Below are 18,227 nucleotides of genomic sequence, written 5' to 3' on the forward strand. Positions count from 1 at the left end.
CAGATGGGCTGCTTTACATGAACTATTGGGAAATATTCTATGCTTATTGTGAGCAGGCGCGAAAAGGTACGTCCATGTAGGGGCCTTTAGAGGACCCCCGTGGAACGCGGAAGTGACTGTAGGATGAGCGGAAGACATTGGTAGGAGATAATGACAGTAATGACAGTATATTTGCATATATAAACTCTGATAAAACTGATCCGAGCTGCATCAGGAGCGCTAACCAGGAATAGGCATTGCTTTATGAGCAACCAATCATAATGCAGCTTTCATTTCTCATGGTGCGATTATAAAATGAAAGCTGGGCTGTGATTGGCTGCTATGAGTAACAAGGTTTTAGAAAATGTCTAGTTATTAATGTATTACATTACCATATCCTTCCACATTCTGAAACAAAATGGCAACCATTGCTTCACCACCATTATGAGAACTCTAAGCTCACCTATCCACTTATCTTGTATATGATATTTAGAGATGAGCGAACAGTAAAATGTTCAATATTCGTTTGGAAAAGCCGCTCAATATTCGACTATTCGAACGAATATCGAACCCCATTATAGTCTATGGGGAAAAATGCTTTGTTTCAGGGGATCCCACCATTCGACTTAGGAGAGTCACCAAGTCCACTATGACACCCCAGGAAATGATGCCAACACCTCTGCAATGCAACTGGGACGGCAGGGGAAGCATGTCTGGGGGCATCTAACATGCCCAAGTCACTGTATTATGTCGGGATCCCTGACTTTTTCCCATAGGAATGCATTGACCAGCGTTGATTGGCCGAATGCCATACAGAGGTACAGCAATCGGCCAATCAACGCTAATCAATGCATTCCTATGCCAAGATGTAGCAGTGCTGGCACTGCTACACCGGAGATGAAGTAGGGCTGAGTGTGCGCTGAATCCTGCTGCACACTCAGCTCTGCTGCATCGGACACTGCTACACTGCTACATTGGCTGGCACTGCTACATCGGGCCGTGCGCTCAGCTCGACTACTCCGGAGATGCAGCCAAGCAGAGCGCACGCCCAGCACTGCTACATCAGAGATGAAGCAGAGCTGGCCGTTCTCTGAGTTTGGCTACTCTGGAGTAGCCGAGCTGAGCGCACAGTCCGATGTAGCAGTGCTGGCTGATGTAGCAGTGTCTGATGTAGCAGTCCAATGCAGCAGAGCTGAGTGTGCAGCAGGGTTCAGCTGAACCTGCTGCACACTCAGCTCTGCTGCATCTTATGTAGCAGTGCTGAGTGTGCATTGAACCATGCTGCACACTCAGCTCTGCTGCATCTGATGTAGCAGTGCTGAGTGTGCGCTGAACCATGCTGCATACTCAGCTCTGCTCTGCAGCTCTGTGTGGGCTGAGCTCTGCCGCTTCTCCATGTAGCAGTGCTGTGTCAGCACTGCTACATCTGAGATCAGACCACAATGGAAACTGCTGTGGACGGATGTTAGACTCTGCCTCCTCCAGCAGAACCAGCGTTGATTGGCCGAATGCTGTACACTGACCAATCAACGCTGATCAATGCATTCCTATGGGAAAAAGTCAGCTTGCGCATATCGCTAGCTGACAGGGATCCCGACCAGATAGAGCCCCAAAGAGCTAGGTGAGTAACATTCCCCCCTAAATAAAGGTAATCCCTAGCTAACCCTGCCTGTACATCTATCCCTGTCTCACAGTCACATAGCTCAGAGTCCCAAATTAATTGAATATTAAATCCACCACTCGTCTAAAGTGGAGGTCACCTGATTTAGCCAGCCAATTCCTTTTTCCGATTTTTTTCCAATGTCCCTGTTGTCGTAGTTCCTGTCCCACCTCCCCTTCGCAGTTATTGGTGCCAAAAAAGCGCCAGGGAAGGTGGGAGGGGATACGAATTTTTACTGCGTTTGCCTCGTGGTATTCTATTGGAATCGAATACCTCGAACAGCCTGATATTCAATCGAATGGTGTTCGCTCATCTCTAATGATATTTTCCACCACACAGCATTGTCCCATATTTACTATTGTGTTTACAGCTGGTGTATATGTGGTGTATCTTAGTACATTATGTGAACTTAGCACATATCATTTTAGTGACAAATTTTCTGACTTGTAGATATGTGGGTGACAAAATTGTGTTGTAAAATTGTGGTTCAAAGTAAGGTGCCATTCACACAAATGTTAAAAATGGCTTTTTTGTAATGGCCATCAAACAGCCGTATTTAGAACACAATGGGGCAGATTTATCATGCCTTGTACGCCGGTCAATTTTTTGCTGGTTTTTGTACAAAATATTGAAACTTACCTCTTTTTTTTTAGACCACATCATCACTTTCCTGAAAGGGGTTGTGACATGGGATGTCCCTCCAAAACATGCGGAGAGAAAAGTGCTGCTTGCAGGATGTTTCTCTCCGCATATTTCGTGCGGAAACCACACAGACCCCATTATAGTCTATGGAGTCTGCAGGTTTCCCAGGTAACCTCTTTTTAATGCGTATAGGTTCAGGATCCTCAAGCAGACTCCCCGAACGGAAACCCGAATGCAGATGTGAACTGGACCTTAGTGTACACTGTCTTAACTATAAGTAAATCTCAGCCATCGTCTTCTCTTTTAGGATTTACTAGATATTATGAGAGCCCTCATGCTGCCATATGCTGCTCAAATTACAGTGCCAGCACCAGTATATGGTGCCCAAGTAATCACAAACTCACAATTCACAAACAATAGTGCTATACGTTTAGTTGGGTATATAAAAATGGGCATGAAATCAAGCAGAATCTATTCGCAGGCCATATTGTGGAAAATATCTACAGCTTATGAGAAGGACCTTGAAGAGGAGTATCATGTAAGGACAGCCTCCTAGTGAAGAGCATTGGCAAAGCCTGGCTCCTACTCTTGTGGACATCCACTTATTATAGGGTCGTCTGTTCATTTGGGAGAAATGAGTAGCAACACACTTCAGTAGCTGAACCCAAAGTCACCTTGGTGGCTTCAATCTAAGAAGAGGTTGTTCTTTTTTTGAATAACTTCATAGTTCCTGGCATTCAGATAGGCCAACAGCGTTGGAAACATTCCACAGTTTGGGCATGATTTGAAGACCCTCCTAAGGGCATGTTCATATGCGACAAATGTTTTGCAATGCCGAACTTTTTGGGACTGAAAATCAGTTCCATTCATATTAGCGCTTGCAAAAATCCATGTACAGACTTTCCATGCAATCCTATTCAAATGAATGAAACTGATTTTCACTCAAGGTCACATCACATCAGACAATAATTGGTCACCTTCTCATGAGTGTATGTATATATCTATACCATGGTCATAAAGTGCAGACTCCTTGCTGTTCTGGTTAAACAGGCCTAATTTACTATAGGATTGGATGGCCAAAGAGAATTGTAGCCTATGGTTAAATACGCATTAACGTGTGCACCAAGAGGTTTGTGGGAAAACAGAACATGGATGATATCCACGTTATTTGTGATTCCACTGACCTGTTGATTTCCTGCAGTGAGTCTGGGCCTAAAAAACTGAAAGAAATAGGACCTATCCTGAGTTTGTCCCAGGCACACAGCCCCATAATACATGGGCGTGTGTATGAGGCCTTAAAAAAGGATGGGTCAGTGTGCTAGCTAGTGCATGGGATTTCACTATGAATATTGAATTTAGGCTAGGTTCAAATTTGTGCTCAGGTTTCTATTTGGGAAGGCTGTCCGGGGACACCCCAAACGGAAACCTAATTAACATAAAAAAGTGGTTACCTTAGTAAACCCGTGGACCCCTTAGACTATAATGGGGTCTGCATGGTTTCTGCCTGAAGAGTGCGAAAAATGCAATGAGAAAAGCGCTGCTTGCTCTGTATTTTTCATGCAGAGAGAAGAACAGAATCCCCGAATGTAATACAAGCGCTTTTGTGAACCCAGTGTAAGTCTTTATTTATGCCCTTATGGTCATCTGAAAGAAAGGACCATATAGATTAAACCTATTTACCGTCCAGCTGAATATCACCCTCATATACAGCGCAGCTATGTGCCCCTTTAATACATTCAAACACCCTCACCCCCCATACTGTCACCCGGCTCTAGGTGGTATTCATTACACTGCAGTTACCTTACATGCCCAGTAGTAAGTATGCCTCAATGGACAGTACATGTGAATCTGGTGCAAATTGGGTTAATTCAAGGAGTCTTCTATTAATAAAAATATTTTTTTGTTTCTTTTATATAGACTGATATGTCGAAATCTGCAGATGCTCTGACCTCCTTAATACTGATCAATATCTTCTGCTTCGTGATCAGTACAGGTAAAAAAACCCTGATCAGACGTTACAATGCTACAGATACTGTGTGACATTGGAGGGTTATGCTAATTATAGCCAAGCAGAGCACAGGAATATACAGTCCTATGAAAAAGTTTGGGCACCCCTGTTAATCTTAATCATTTTTAGTTCTAAATATTTTGGTGTTTGCAACAGCCATTTCAGTTTGATATATCTAATAACTGATGGACACAGTAATATTTCAGGATTGAAATGAGGTTTATTGTACTAACATAAAATGTGCAATATGCATTAAACCAAAATTTGACTGGTGCAAAAGTATGGGCACCTCAACAGAAAAGTGACATTAATATTTAGTAGATCCTCCTTTTGCAAAGATAACAGCCTCTAGTCGCTTCCTGTAGCTTTTAATCAGTTCCTGGATCTTGGATGAAGGTATTTTGGACCATTTCTCTTTACAAAACAATTCAAGTTCAGTTAAGTTTAATGGTCGCCGAGCATGGACAGCCCGCTCTCAAATGATCTAAAATAAAGATTGTTCAACATAGTTGTTCAGGGGAAGGATACAAAAAGTTGTCTCAGAGATTCAACCTGTCAGTTTCCACTGTGAGGAACATAGTAAGGAAATGGAAGACCACAGGGACAGTTCTTGTTAAGTTTCAAAGGTAAAAAAGATCCAGCAAAAGCCAAGGTGGATGGTTCAATGTAGAAAAAATTCCTTCTTTATTGTAAATCACAAATTCTCAATAAAACCGCAACGGTACAAACATTACTAGCAAAAAATAGCGTCAGACTGACGTGTTTCGGATCCTATGTCCTTCCTCAAAGTCTGAACTACCACCATTGAGATCACCACGCCATTTGAACTGTTGCTGATGAAACTATAAAGAACACCTGTTGTTGTTATAATCAGGTGCCAAATGTCCTGCATCAGTTACGTGAAAAGCGTCATGATCCCAATCCGCCATGTATGTACTAGACAAAAACACATTTATAATTTTAATATACCCAAAACCCACAATAATGAACAGTCAATTATTTAAAAACAAACAAGAATCCATGTGAAATAAACCCAAGGATCTCATACTAAAAAATGTAAAAATTAAAAACAAGAAAATAGAGACAAAATCAAGGAGGTTTTTCTTTTGCAGAAGAGTATCATCAACTTGTTTGTCCAAACAATATGTATCTTCTTATTTCATTGGTCTATATCCATTACAATAAACCTATATAAGAAATAAAGATTTCGATGCACTATGTCTATACAGGTAAGAAAAAGTCCACATTCACTATAAGTTATTGCGCATACACCTACTGCGATCTCATAGTCTCTATACGTAGGCATCATCATTTGGATGGTTGACAGGCCAGAGCTGCATGGATGAAAACTTGTGGTTTCTATCGATGTGGGCAACAACGATGTGGAGTATGTAGATTTGTGGAAGTGGGCAATAAATTTAGAAATACAGATGTTAGCCAACAACATGAGATAAAAAATTACATCAATTGTTCAACCAGTCATACAATATATCTGATTACGTGTAAGCAATGCAATGTCCACTATGTAGGTAGTACTATTAGGAGTCTCAAAGTTCGCATATCTGAACATTTACAAAGCATCACAAACATGGATTGTTCCAAAAATACAGGTGTGTCAAAGCACTTTAAAGAATTACATGCGGGAGATACTGGAAATTTTAAGTTTATGGGCATAGAAAAGGTTACTAGACCGGCAAGAGGGGGTAACTGGGAACATATATTACGTGTACGTGAAGTGTATTGGATATGGAAGCTTAGTACTCGCTTCCCTAAAGGTATGAATAACAGAAACGATGTATCTTATATTTATAACATCTAATTTTCCATCATACATTATTCAAAAAAAAAAGTATACGATAACAAGGAGAATAGAATCATTAATTATACCGATGTTACTGTTTTGGGTTTATATCGGATATTAAGTAAAAATGTGAATGTGTGTTCTTTTTGATAGAAGTGAGCATTTCTGATGGATATGTTCATTTACTTACCTCTTTTGTAATGAAGTTTCTGTTTCTTTCTTTTTTTTTCCCCCCCCTTCTTTGTTATTCTTTTTCTTTAGTGTCCAGTTTGTCAAACATATAGCCGATGACACTGGTATATGGAGATCACAGGATCCCAACAAGAACATGCGCAGTAACCTACAGAGTATATGAAGTCTCCATCTTTGATATTGGCATAGCGCATTATGGAATACTAATAGGAACATGCGCATTAATCCATAGAGAATATGAATCTTCCATCTTTGATATTGGCACAGTGTATTACAACTTCTGCTTCCAGTATGGGCATGAAGGAGTAAATAATAGAATACAACTCTAGCCTGTCAACCATCTAAATGATGATGCCTACGCATAGAGACCATGAGATCGCATGTCCGGTTTGCTAAACATATAGCCGATGACACTGTTATATGGAGATTATGGGATCCCAATAAGGACATGCGCATTAACATACAGAGGACATGAAGTCTCCATCTTTGATATTGGCATAGCGCATTATGGGATACTAACAGGAGCATGCGCATTAATCCATAGAGAACATGAATCTTCCATCTTTGATATTGGCATGGTGCATTACAACTTCTGCCTCTAGTATAGGTATGAAGGAGTGGGCAGTGGAACACCGGATGGTGTCGTGGGGGTTGACGAGTGGGGTTTTCATCCATGCAGCTCTGGCCTGTCAACCATCCAAATGATGATGCCTACGTATAGAGACTATGAGATCGCAGTAGGTGTATGCGCAATAACTTATAGTGAATGTGGACTTTTTCTTACCTGTATAGACATAGTGCATCGAAATCTTTATTTCTTATATAGGTTTATTGTAATGGATATAGACCAATGAAATAAGAAGATACATATTGTTTGGACAAACAAGTTGATGATACTCTTCTGCAAAAGAAAAACCTCCTTGATTTTGTCTCTATTTTCTTGTTTTTAATTTTTACATTTTTTAGTATGAGATCCTTGGGTTTATTTCACATGGATTCTTGTTTGTTTTTAAATAATTGACTGTTCATTATTGTGGGTTTTGGGTATATTAAAATTATAAATGTGTTTTTGTCTAGTACATACATGGCGGATTGAGATCATGACGCTTTTCACGTAACTGATGCAGGACATTTGGCACCTGATTATAACAACAACAGGTGTTCTTTATAGTTTCATCAGCAACAGTTCAAATAGCGTGGTGATCTCAATGGTGGTAGTTCAGACTTTGAGGAAGGACATAGGATCCGAAACGCGTCAGTCTGACGCTATTTTTTGCTAGTAATGTTTGTACCGTTGCGGTTTTATTGAGAATTTGTGATTTACAATAAAGAAGGAATTTTTTTCTACATTGAACCATCCACCTTGGCTTTTGCTGGATCTTTTTTACCTTTGAAATTTGTGCCTACTACTCCGAGTCGAGGGAGTCCAACCTTCCGGGCATAGCCTTACCGAGGATATATCGGTGAAAAGGAACTTTATACATGAAAACCGAGATTCGACAACATTTGGGCTGAGTATCAAATCCTTTTTCTTGCTTAATTTTTTCACTGATTGTACAGTTCTTGTTAAGCCCAGAAGTGGCAGGCCAAGAAAAATATCAGAAAGGCAGAGAAGAAGAATGGTGAGAACAGTCAAGGACAATCCACAGACCACCTCCAAAGAGCTGCAGCATCATCTTGCTGCAGATGGTGTCACTGTGCATCGGTCAACAATACAGCGCACTTTGCACAAGGAGAAGCTGTATGGGAGAGTGATGAGAAAGAAGCCGTTTCTGCAAGCACGCCACAAACAGAGTCGCCTGAGGTATGCAAAAGCACATTTGGACAAGCCAGCTTCATTTTGGAAGAAGGTCCTGTGGACTAATGAAACAAAGATTGAGTTGTTTGGTCATACAAAAAGGCGTTATGCATGGCGTCCAAAAAAACAGCATTCCAAGAAAAACACTTGCTACCCACTGTAAAATTTGGTGGAGGTTCCATCATGCTTTGGGGCTGTGTGGCCAATGCCGGCACTGGGAATCTTGTTAAAGTTGAGGGTCGCATGGATTCCACTCAGTATCAGCAGATTCTTGAGAATAATGTTCAAGAATCAGTTACGAAGTTGAAGTTACGCCGGGGATGGAGATTTCAGAAAGACAATGATCCAAAACACAGCTCCAAATCGACTCAGGCATTCATGCAGAGGAACAATTACAATGTTCTGGAATGGCCATCCCAGTCCCCAGACCTGAATATCATTGAACATCTGTGGGATGATTTGAAGCGGGCTGTCCATGCTCGGCGACCATCTAACTTAACTGAACTTGAATTGTTTTGTAAAGAGGAATGGTCCAAAATACCTTCATCCAGGATCCAGGAACTGATTAAAAGCTACAGGAAGCGACTAGAGGCAAAAGGAGGATCTACTAAATATTAATATCACTTTTCTGTTGAGGTGCCCATACTTTTGCACCGGTCAAATTTTGGTTTAATGCATATTGCACATTTTCTGTTAGTACAATAAACCTCATTTCAATCCTGAAATATTACTGTGTCCATCAGTTATTAGATATATCAAACTGAAATGGCTGCTGCAAACACCAAAATATTTAGAACTAAAAATGATTAAGATTAATAGGGGTGCCCAAACTTTTTCATAGGACTGTATATGGTCTGTATAATACATATGGATTATGGCCATGTGAATCTGGCCAAAATCTGCATGTGTGATTACAACTTTATTAAAGCCTAACTAAACTTTCAGATAATTTTAGATTTTCTGGTAGTGTTTGTGTCATTGATATATTTTGTAATATACTTTATTATCAAGTTTTGGCTCCTTTCTGTGAAATCCAGCCACTTTTTATTCTTTCCCTTGCTGTTTCTGCCTCTCACTGAATGTTACTGTACTATTATACCCCCAAATCACCCACCCATTCACCCATCCATCCACCCTATGCTAAACTAAATATTATTTCCTGAGAAAACACAGATGGGGTTGTGATTTTTGTATTATATATATTATACAGCTGCATATGACTATCCTAATGTTGCTGGATGACCCTAATGAGGATTATTGCATATAACATTTAAAATCTTTATTTTCAGCTGCAGAAACTTTCTGCCCCAAACTGTCTGTAAGGAGAGAGATATTGAAAAATGGATTTCACAGGTACAGATAAATTTAGAAATGTGAAAGGGGTAAAGATTATGTATGTTACTTGCAGAGTTTTGACTAATAGGAATGCACATTATACAGCACTCTACAGTCATGTGAAGTAGCTAACACGCTTGATAAAGCCAGTAAATGCATGCATTGTGCATAATATAACAATTTTGTATCGCCTGAATTTGTGTTATCATTCTGATGTAATTTTTCCGGTCAATCTACAATTTGATTGACTCCTTGGCATGACAATTTCCTTACTAAAAGACGTGTCCCTATATACTCTGACACACAGTCAAAAGGTAAATGCCCAGTTTTCATGACCAGGAGGAAACTGTGATTATTAATACTGTGCTGTTATTCCACTTTGTGGATTGCCCCTATGCTGTGACATCACAAGCTTTATTATCCCTGTGAAGATATGTGTTCTGTGACACCACAATGTTTATCCTCATACTGTGACATTATTGTCTATTATCCCTTTACTGTGATGTCATTATGTGTATTATTCTTGTACTGTGACATCACTGTTTACTATTCCTGTGCTGTGACATCATTATGATTTTAGACCCTTATTGTTAGATCACTGTGTTTATTATCCCTGTATTGTGACACCATTGTATGTAATATCCCAGTACTGTGACTGTCACTGTGTGCATTGTTCCTGTAATGTGACATCACTATGTTTATTATCCCTCCACTGTCACATCACATTGTTTATTACCTCTGGTGGGACCTTATTGTTTCCATTATTCATGTTCTGTGATATAACTGTAAGAATTATCCCATTGGCATAACTGGGTGTATTTTAAGTATGTGAAGTGCTGGGAATGTTGTTATGTGGGAGCTGGTACCTGAAATGGCTCCATATTTCCCATATAGAGGAAGGGGGTGCTTGTTAAAGAAAGTTCGAGTTACCTCTGCTTAAAATCTATTTGACATAGTGACTCAATTTGTTCTAGGGACCTGGAAACCAGAGTAAAGATTCACAGTTCTACACAGCACATAGACAGATGCAGCATATTGCTCCAGGAGACTATCCCATCTGGGTTATTTCTGGATCCCTATCAGCTTTCTTCTCTGAGGCAGCACAATCTAACAGAGGTAAGATGTTATTACATAGCCCACCGGTCACTGACTTAAAGTGTACCTAACCTTTCAGCAAGTCCATAACTCAACAGTACAATGCGGCACTATTTCTGGTCATTTTTTGAGATTAGCAGATATATTGAAAGAACTGCTGGAGGTTCATTTTCCTAATTCTCTCTTTCACTCAGAAACTTCAAGATGATATAGGCCATTATAGAGACATGATCTAAATAAAGCACTTGGAGTGAAATAGAAACTTCCTATTTGGTTGCATTAGCCTATGTCTGTGTCTCTTCTCTCCCACTCCTCCCTCTCCCCTTTTCAAAGGCTTCTGTATGACATGACAACTTGTAAGAGGTAATCCAACTTGCTCAGCAAGAAGGATTTAGTAGAAATTTTAGAGTGATTCTCAGTTTACACTAGTGCTGGCTCTCCGTTGTTTTGGTCTGTTGGGGGTCCAGAACAACGGAGTGGCAGAACGCTAAAACAGCGGCTACACATGGAGCCCAGCAAGCCCAATAGACTATAATGGGATCTGTGGGGTGTCTATGTGGGCTTTCTCCAGGTACTTTGGTTTCCTCTGACAACTGATAAGTTATATTACAAGGTTTCTTATAGTTACCCATACAGTTGATTTAAGCACAGTTTACTGAAATATAATGATGATATAAACAGGCATTGATGCCAGTAAGTTCAGCATATGACCACTGAGGCCATTTTTGGATTCAGCAGTCATGTTCAGGTAAAGCTTGTCGGTGCTAGCATTTATTAAGATCTAGTGCTGCTGACATTTTGTTGTATACATTTTTGGGGTCACAGCAGATGGAGCCCTGTCAATTGGACATTGATGGTATTGACTAGCACTTGTCACCCATGTAGTTCTTAGGGCAACCTCTTTAATATCAGAGATGCTGACTTATATAGTTCAATAATGATTAAAAAAAAAAAAAGATTAAATATTGTGAATTCTTTTCCTTTTATTAAGGTAGTTTTGCTGGATTCAGTGGACTTAGAAGCGCCAGAGTATCTTTCCACAGAATTGAATGTGCTGGTGTATACAAAGCCGGACCAGTCATGTGAACATTGCTTCATGTCCTCAGTGCCAATCCATGCTAGATACCACCGCCCATCAGCACAAGTCAGTGAAGTGTCCATTGTTCTACACAAGCCTCAACTACTCATTCGCTGCAGCAAAGGTATATTCAGTAGGAAAGACTAAAGGCCTTATTCATCCAAAATGCAGAGTAGAAATCTGGCCTTGATGCTTTTACCAACCACCCGGAATTCAACTTTGATTTATTAAAATGCTCTAAAGAAGTGAAATTTTTCCTGGAATTAGTTACTGTGGGCAATAAAGTCAATTTATATATTGGCAGTTGATTAATGATGCCTTACGTTATTTTGACCCCATAATGCTCAGCACCACAGTACTACATTGTGCTGAGTATATAGTTATCTCATAATGTTACAATAGTACCATATTCTGATGGCGTAGCCTTAGGGTGCATTCACACTACGGAACGCCAGCGTGTATCACAGCCGTACACGCCGGCGTTACAGCAGGGCTGCCGGACACTTCCCATTCATTTCTATGGGAGCCGGCATGCGAGCGCTCCCCATAGAAATGAATGGACTGCTTTTTTCCATTCATTTCTATGGGGAGCGCTCGCATGCCGGCTCCCATAGAAATGAATGGGAAGTGTCCGGCAGCCCTGCTGTAACGCCGGCGTGTACGGCTGTGATACACGCTGGCGTTCCGTAGTGTGAATGCACCCTTAGAAGCTATGCCTGCTCCTTGACTGCTGGGTGCTGACAGCATAATACAGCCAGCACATAGCTCTCACTGTCAGTCACTATGCAATGCATGGTCATAGCTGCCAGCAAGGAGTCCTGGCTGCTGACATATTTCTCTGTTACTGTACACGGAGTCAGTCAGTGGCTGGAGGGTGGGGGCAATATGCATATCCTAAATTTCTTTGGACTCCTTGCTGACAGCATTGACCACACACAGTAAAGTTAAAGATGTCATACTACTAAAATCAATGGTCTGAGAGAAATGACAGGTCCCCTTTAAAAAGGGTGGGGTTTGGTTTTATTTGTCTCCATTGCAACTAAGCAACTGGGAAGATTTTGGCTGCAGTTAAAGTGTCTGGCCTATCCAGTGTTATGCTGCATTCACACTGAGTAACGCTGGCGTTTTTTGTGCTTATTTTTGCACATAGCGCGGCGTTAACGTTCCGTATACGCCGCGCTATGTGCAAAAATAAGCACAAAAAACGCCAGTGTTACTCAGTGTGAATGCAGCCTAAGCATAGGCCATCAATATTGGAGTATAGGGGTTCAACACTCAGGACCCCTGACAATCAGCCTCTTCAACTATTACATCAGTCTAGGACACTGTCCATACTCAGAATGTCATTTGTTTCATAGTGACTTTTACAAAACCTACAATATTTTAGAGGTTTTATGAGATAACCAGAAAACCATCTTGTGGTTGCAGGAAGTGTAAAGTAAAAAAAAATAAATTATACTCATTTGTTCCTGGTGCTCCATTAAGACGGCCCATCCCCCATTCCCTCTGCTGCTGGTCCTGGCTACAAGTGATGAGACTCCTGTGACCACTGCATTAGTCACTGCGGAGACCAGAGACCACGTATCAGCAGACCAGTGACTCCCTGCAGCGGTCACGAGAACCTCACCTGCAACCTGAACATTGAAAGGTCTGCAGCGCTCATACAAGCACTAAGGCCCCTTTACACAGTTAGTTCATGGGTGAGGTTACCAAGACCCAGCCTCCTACTGATCTAATATTGATGAAAGTCCTAAAGGTAGGCCATGAATTATAAAAGGTGGGGCAGCGAATTTTCCTGCCTCCCAACCAGAGGCTTCTAGATTTTTAGCCCTTTGGGTTGTAATCTAGTTTCGTACAGGATTGCAATAATATATGTTTCTAGTATTGTTTTTTTTTTTACTTTAACTATAGCTTAACATGCATGTTTTGCTCTCTTTATTAATGTAGCAGTATACAGCTAACAAGTCTGAATAGAGACTAAGAGTACTGTTTTTTCATTTTGAAGTTACATTCAGCACAGTAGATTAGTGCATTGGTGTTTACCTCTAGTACATGTGTTTGTAGTGATCTGTATCATGTACGGCTGTGTTCACATGTATGGCGGAGTCTCCATAGGAGACACAGGTGTGAACTTAGTATAAATCACTGTGAGAATGCTCTTCTTAATGTTTTTTGCCTTTTAATTGAATATCCTATATATTTTACATTTTTTCATAACATGCTTAGACTTCCCTTTGAGAGACTGCTTGGAATACCCTTTAGTTGAAGCTCCTTGTGGACCGACTGGTGAAATGCAATGCCAGTGGATGGATATACCTTATACTGAGGTGCGTGCTCGTCTTTGCATATATCTTCATATCATGTTCTCTAGTGTTCCTGAAATAACACCCTAATCTTATGGAAGATAAAGAGAAGCTGAACTTTGTGATTTGTAGGCTTATGTTATAGAGAAATAAAAACCAATACATAGGTATATATTTGGAGGAGAATAAATCCTGACAGGACTCCTAATACGCCCCACGTGGCGTCCCACAGCAAAAAAGCACTACCAGAAAAAATGTGTCATTAACACATAGCGGTTCTTCCCACAGCGCTTTAGACTGAATGTTCGCAGAGATAAGATAAGATAATCCTTTAATAGTCCTGCTGTTACAGCAGCATGGATAATACAGTAATATATTACAAGAAAGAACACATACAAGCTCAAAATAGCAGATAGAAAAGATACAAGGAGTCATAGCAACTAAAAAAGAAAAGAAAGATTTCAGGATCATTTAGTTCTCTGTGCGGAGTGATCTTCGCTTAGCCTGATGTTGATTATACAGCCTGACCACGGTTGGGAGGAGGGATGTCCGATAGGGCTCCTTCTCACACTTGGGGTGAAGTAGTCGGTCACTGACAGTACTGCCCAGTGCTGTCATGGTCTCATACATGGGATGGGAGTTGTTCTCCAGCATGGAGCTCACCACGGAGAGTATCCCCCTTTCACCCACCACCTGCACTGAGTCCAGTACCTTGCCCTTGGTTTCTAACAGAAAATGCTTTCTGAATTTCGGAGAAGAGAATGTTGCCTATAATATGTCCATCACTCTCCTGTTCAGAAAAGTTGTGGTGAGCTACTCTGGTTACTGACTGACATAGAGTAGCTGTGCCATATTCCTCAATCATTTTGCAGCATGGTGATGCATATGCACATGCTTCCAGTATGCCAGTATTAGTGAATATGACCCATTGTACCTAGATTCAGTCAAATAGTACAGGTGCTGGCAGAGGTGACCCATTGGGTGCTCAGTTATAGAGGTTTATCTTGACAAAGAAGAAAGACTTTGTAATAAGAAATGCCTCTTGTTGCTTGGCTGCATATCTGGAAACATAAACTAAAGTTATAGGAAGTTTAGGAAAGCATTTTATCATGAGCCTGACAGCTATCCCTGTAAACTTATTCAGCAATACAATAACCCATTCATAATATAAAACGGAAAAAAAATACAGAGCAATGATATTTCTAAAAAGTGAATATGTGTCACTCAGTGTGTAGTATTGGAGAGCTCATAAAATCTATATCCAGGATATATCTATGTAAATATATATATATATATATAGTGAGAGAGTGAAGGGGGTAGTCTGGGAAGACAGGTATATTCCAGCCAGACACCTAAGGGGTGTGTGGTGAGACCCACACCAGGGAGGTCAGCTGACTAATCAGGCCCTAATAACAGTCTGTGTGTGAAGACTAGCTGGGTGGCACCACACAGACCGAGTGGAACTGTCCAGACCGGACCTCAAAAGCAGGTACTGTGCCACCCGTTGTTTTTGCCAAGGTGGGAGACTGGTAGCCAGTCTCCTGTATAGTCAGGGAAAAGTTTCCTTACGTTTAAGTTAGTTTCTCAGCCGAGAAGGGTTTTGTTTTGTTTATCCTGTGGGTTGGAAAAGCAGTGTATGCGTTACATGTGAATAAAGCTGAACCTGTGTGCAATCCAGTGTCTGTGTCCCTGTTTCCTGCACTGCTGCAAGCATCTACCTGAGCGATTCCCCACAATATATATAATATATATATCTGTGCAACAAGGCTGAACCTTTATTTATTCATAAGGCCTGTATCTATAGTTTATGTGTAACAAGATAAAACCTGTATATATTCATAAGGCTTATGTCTACAATGTATCTGTGTACCACGACAGAACCTGTACATTTTCATAAGATCTATATATAATGTACCTGTGCAGCAGGACTGAGCCTGTATATATTAATAAGCTCTATTTGTACAATATATCTGTGTAACAAGACCGGACCTGTATATATTCATAAGGTCTGTCTACAATGTATTTATGTAACAAGACAGAACCTGTACATAAACGGTTTCTCCACCGCTAACATATATCCCTTATCTAGTGTTTGATTCCTGGCTTCTGAGTGCCCCATGTAGAGTGGTGGACTTCTATGGGGCTTGTAGAGATGTCCATTTTTGATGTCCCATAGAAATGAATGGTGCAGTGACCATGTCTTTGTACCACTACTCCATTCACACGGGCCATTCAGACCCTCAGCAGTCAGTTCCTTATCCAGTGGCCACGGAATAAGTGTTACTAGTGGGTTTAACTTAAAGAGGTTGTCCCATCTCAAAGATCCTATCTATACTGGTAGTTTATGTAAATTGATGACTTTTCCTAAATATATTGTATTAGAAATGCTGCTTTGTTTGCCAGCTACGTGAACTTATTCCTCCCACAGCGTTGATATAACCAAGACCTGAGAGATAGGACAAGTGATGTCACTGACAGCTCTGCCGGCAGGACAATCAGTTCAGCTAATTGCAATTTGCTGATAAAGCAGAGTCTGTTATCTCTCTATGTAAACACACAGATAACACACAGTTCATTCTCTACAATCAAGTGCATATTATATGATCTGCATAAGTCTGTGATACTGTAGTGTCCCGTTCAGCAAGAGCTGAGGGGGGGGGGGAATACAGGAAGTGAGAAGAAGAGACTGCAGGAAGACTGCTGAAACACTAAGATGGGAAAACCCCTTTAACTCTAGTTAGATGCACACTTACTGTTCTTTACCCATTAACACTGACTATTAGACTGGGTTCAGGGGTGCACACAGACAACACAGGACCCCACATTTAAAACCGATATGGACATCGTGGTGTCAAACAGCTTCTTATAGTGCACCTTGTAATGTTTCTCTGTCCATTGTTAACCAAGAATATTACTCATTATGCCATACATACAATCTAATTCACTAGATTCAGACACACAATCCAATATGTAATAGAAAGCTGTTTTTAAGGTGCTAGTGGGTTACTTTACCCTATGAGCCCCGTGCAGCTGCACAGATTACACATGGTACATATAACCCTGTTTGCGTTTACATGTATTAGTCTTTGTGACATTGAGAATGATTGCTTATGAGTGGCTCTATAATTCACATGCAGCTATAAGTTTTAGTTTATTCTAGGGAAAACTCCATGATTGATATCATTGGTGTCATCAACTACATGAGGTTGCGAAAAGTTCAGCTGTCACTTTTTCTTAGTGGTAGTGGGTGCACCTAAGTCATCCAAGTCATTGCAGCAAGATAGGGTAGTAACCTTGGCAAAAGTGACAATAGGTTGTGTAGCCATATTGAATGTAAGTGATCTTTTTAGATGCAAGTAGTTTATATGTTCTCCCTGTGTTTGCATGGGTTTCCCCCGGGTACTCTGGTTTCCTCCCACACTCCAAAGACATACTGATAGGCAATGTAGATAGTGAGCCCTATATGGGACACTGACTATGTCTGTAAAGCACCGCATAATATGTGGCTGTTTATGTGAAAAGGGCCCACATTGTCGATATGGAGTTCTTGGTATCATTGTAACGGTTATGGTGTAACATTGTCCGAAACAGCAAAAAAATTTTTATTGAAAGCACAATTGACATATTTTTAAATAAAATTTTTGCATAAAACAAAATTGTGATTTTTTTTACCCAAATATGTTTTGGACTATTTTCTCTATAATTAGTATCGACGATCTGGGCCCTTTTCACGTAAACAGCCACGTATGTTGATGTTATACACGGTAATTAAGAGAAATAAATAAATCTCAGACTTAACCCTTAAAGTAGATTTAATTGAAATTTGGGTTACTGGTTAGAGTAGAATATACATACCCAGGGTCAGCACCATATCTGTTCTCGATGGGGTTTCTGATAACTTGTGTTCCTGTTTTTTCCTTTACAGGTTAGAGAGAATCTCGCTATCCAGGTGCCTGTGGGCAGAGTACAGCACGGACCAGTCGTGTGTATTGTCACTATAGCAGTCACGCTCTTTTGCACTGGATTGATACTCGCGTCTATACAAAAGCATATGAAGGTCTACAGATAGAAGTGTAACCTCTCCACAATGTTCTGTGTTCACACCTGGATTAAAGTCCATTTATAGAATACCAAGTTGTCCTGCCATGCCAATATGTTGGGGGATCATCAACGAGAGGACAGTATGGCTGTCTTGTAATTCCTGCCCCTTGAGTTGTCAATGACATTTTCAGCCTCTGTCTACATCACAATTATCTGTAGGCAAATGAAGTCCCGCCCCCAGTGCACTTGCAGACTGATTTCATATCCAGAAAATGCCGATTTTCTCTGCATTGCT

The 18,227-nt window shown here is 40.6% G+C and overlaps 1 protein-coding gene across 2 annotated transcripts; it reads left to right on the forward strand.

The window, feature by feature from the left end:
* The first annotated feature begins 99 nt into the window (after positions 1 to 99).
* PIGX (phosphatidylinositol glycan anchor biosynthesis class X) lies at positions 100 to 18,021 on the forward strand. 2 transcript variants are annotated; one of them, XM_075266772.1, is made up of 7 exons: positions 100 to 140; positions 4,199 to 4,274; positions 9,370 to 9,433; positions 10,390 to 10,531; positions 11,502 to 11,712; positions 13,815 to 13,915; positions 17,817 to 18,021. In XM_075266772.1, the coding sequence occupies exons 2-7, from the start codon at positions 4,205 to 4,207 to the stop codon at positions 17,958 to 17,960; spliced, it is 732 nt and encodes a 243-aa protein (XP_075122873.1). In that variant the 5' UTR covers positions 100 to 140; positions 4,199 to 4,204; the 3' UTR covers positions 17,961 to 18,021. The 2 variants fall into 2 exon arrangements, with proteins under 2 accessions (XP_075122873.1, XP_075122874.1); XM_075266773.1 differs by lacking the exon at positions 100 to 140 and adding an exon at positions 2,098 to 2,131.
* Positions 18,022 to 18,227: the final 206 nt, after the last annotated feature.

This window comes from Leptodactylus fuscus, chromosome 3 (genome assembly GCF_031893055.1).
Source record: "Leptodactylus fuscus isolate aLepFus1 chromosome 3, aLepFus1.hap2, whole genome shotgun sequence".
Taxonomy (NCBI): domain Eukaryota; kingdom Metazoa; phylum Chordata; class Amphibia; order Anura; family Leptodactylidae; genus Leptodactylus; species Leptodactylus fuscus.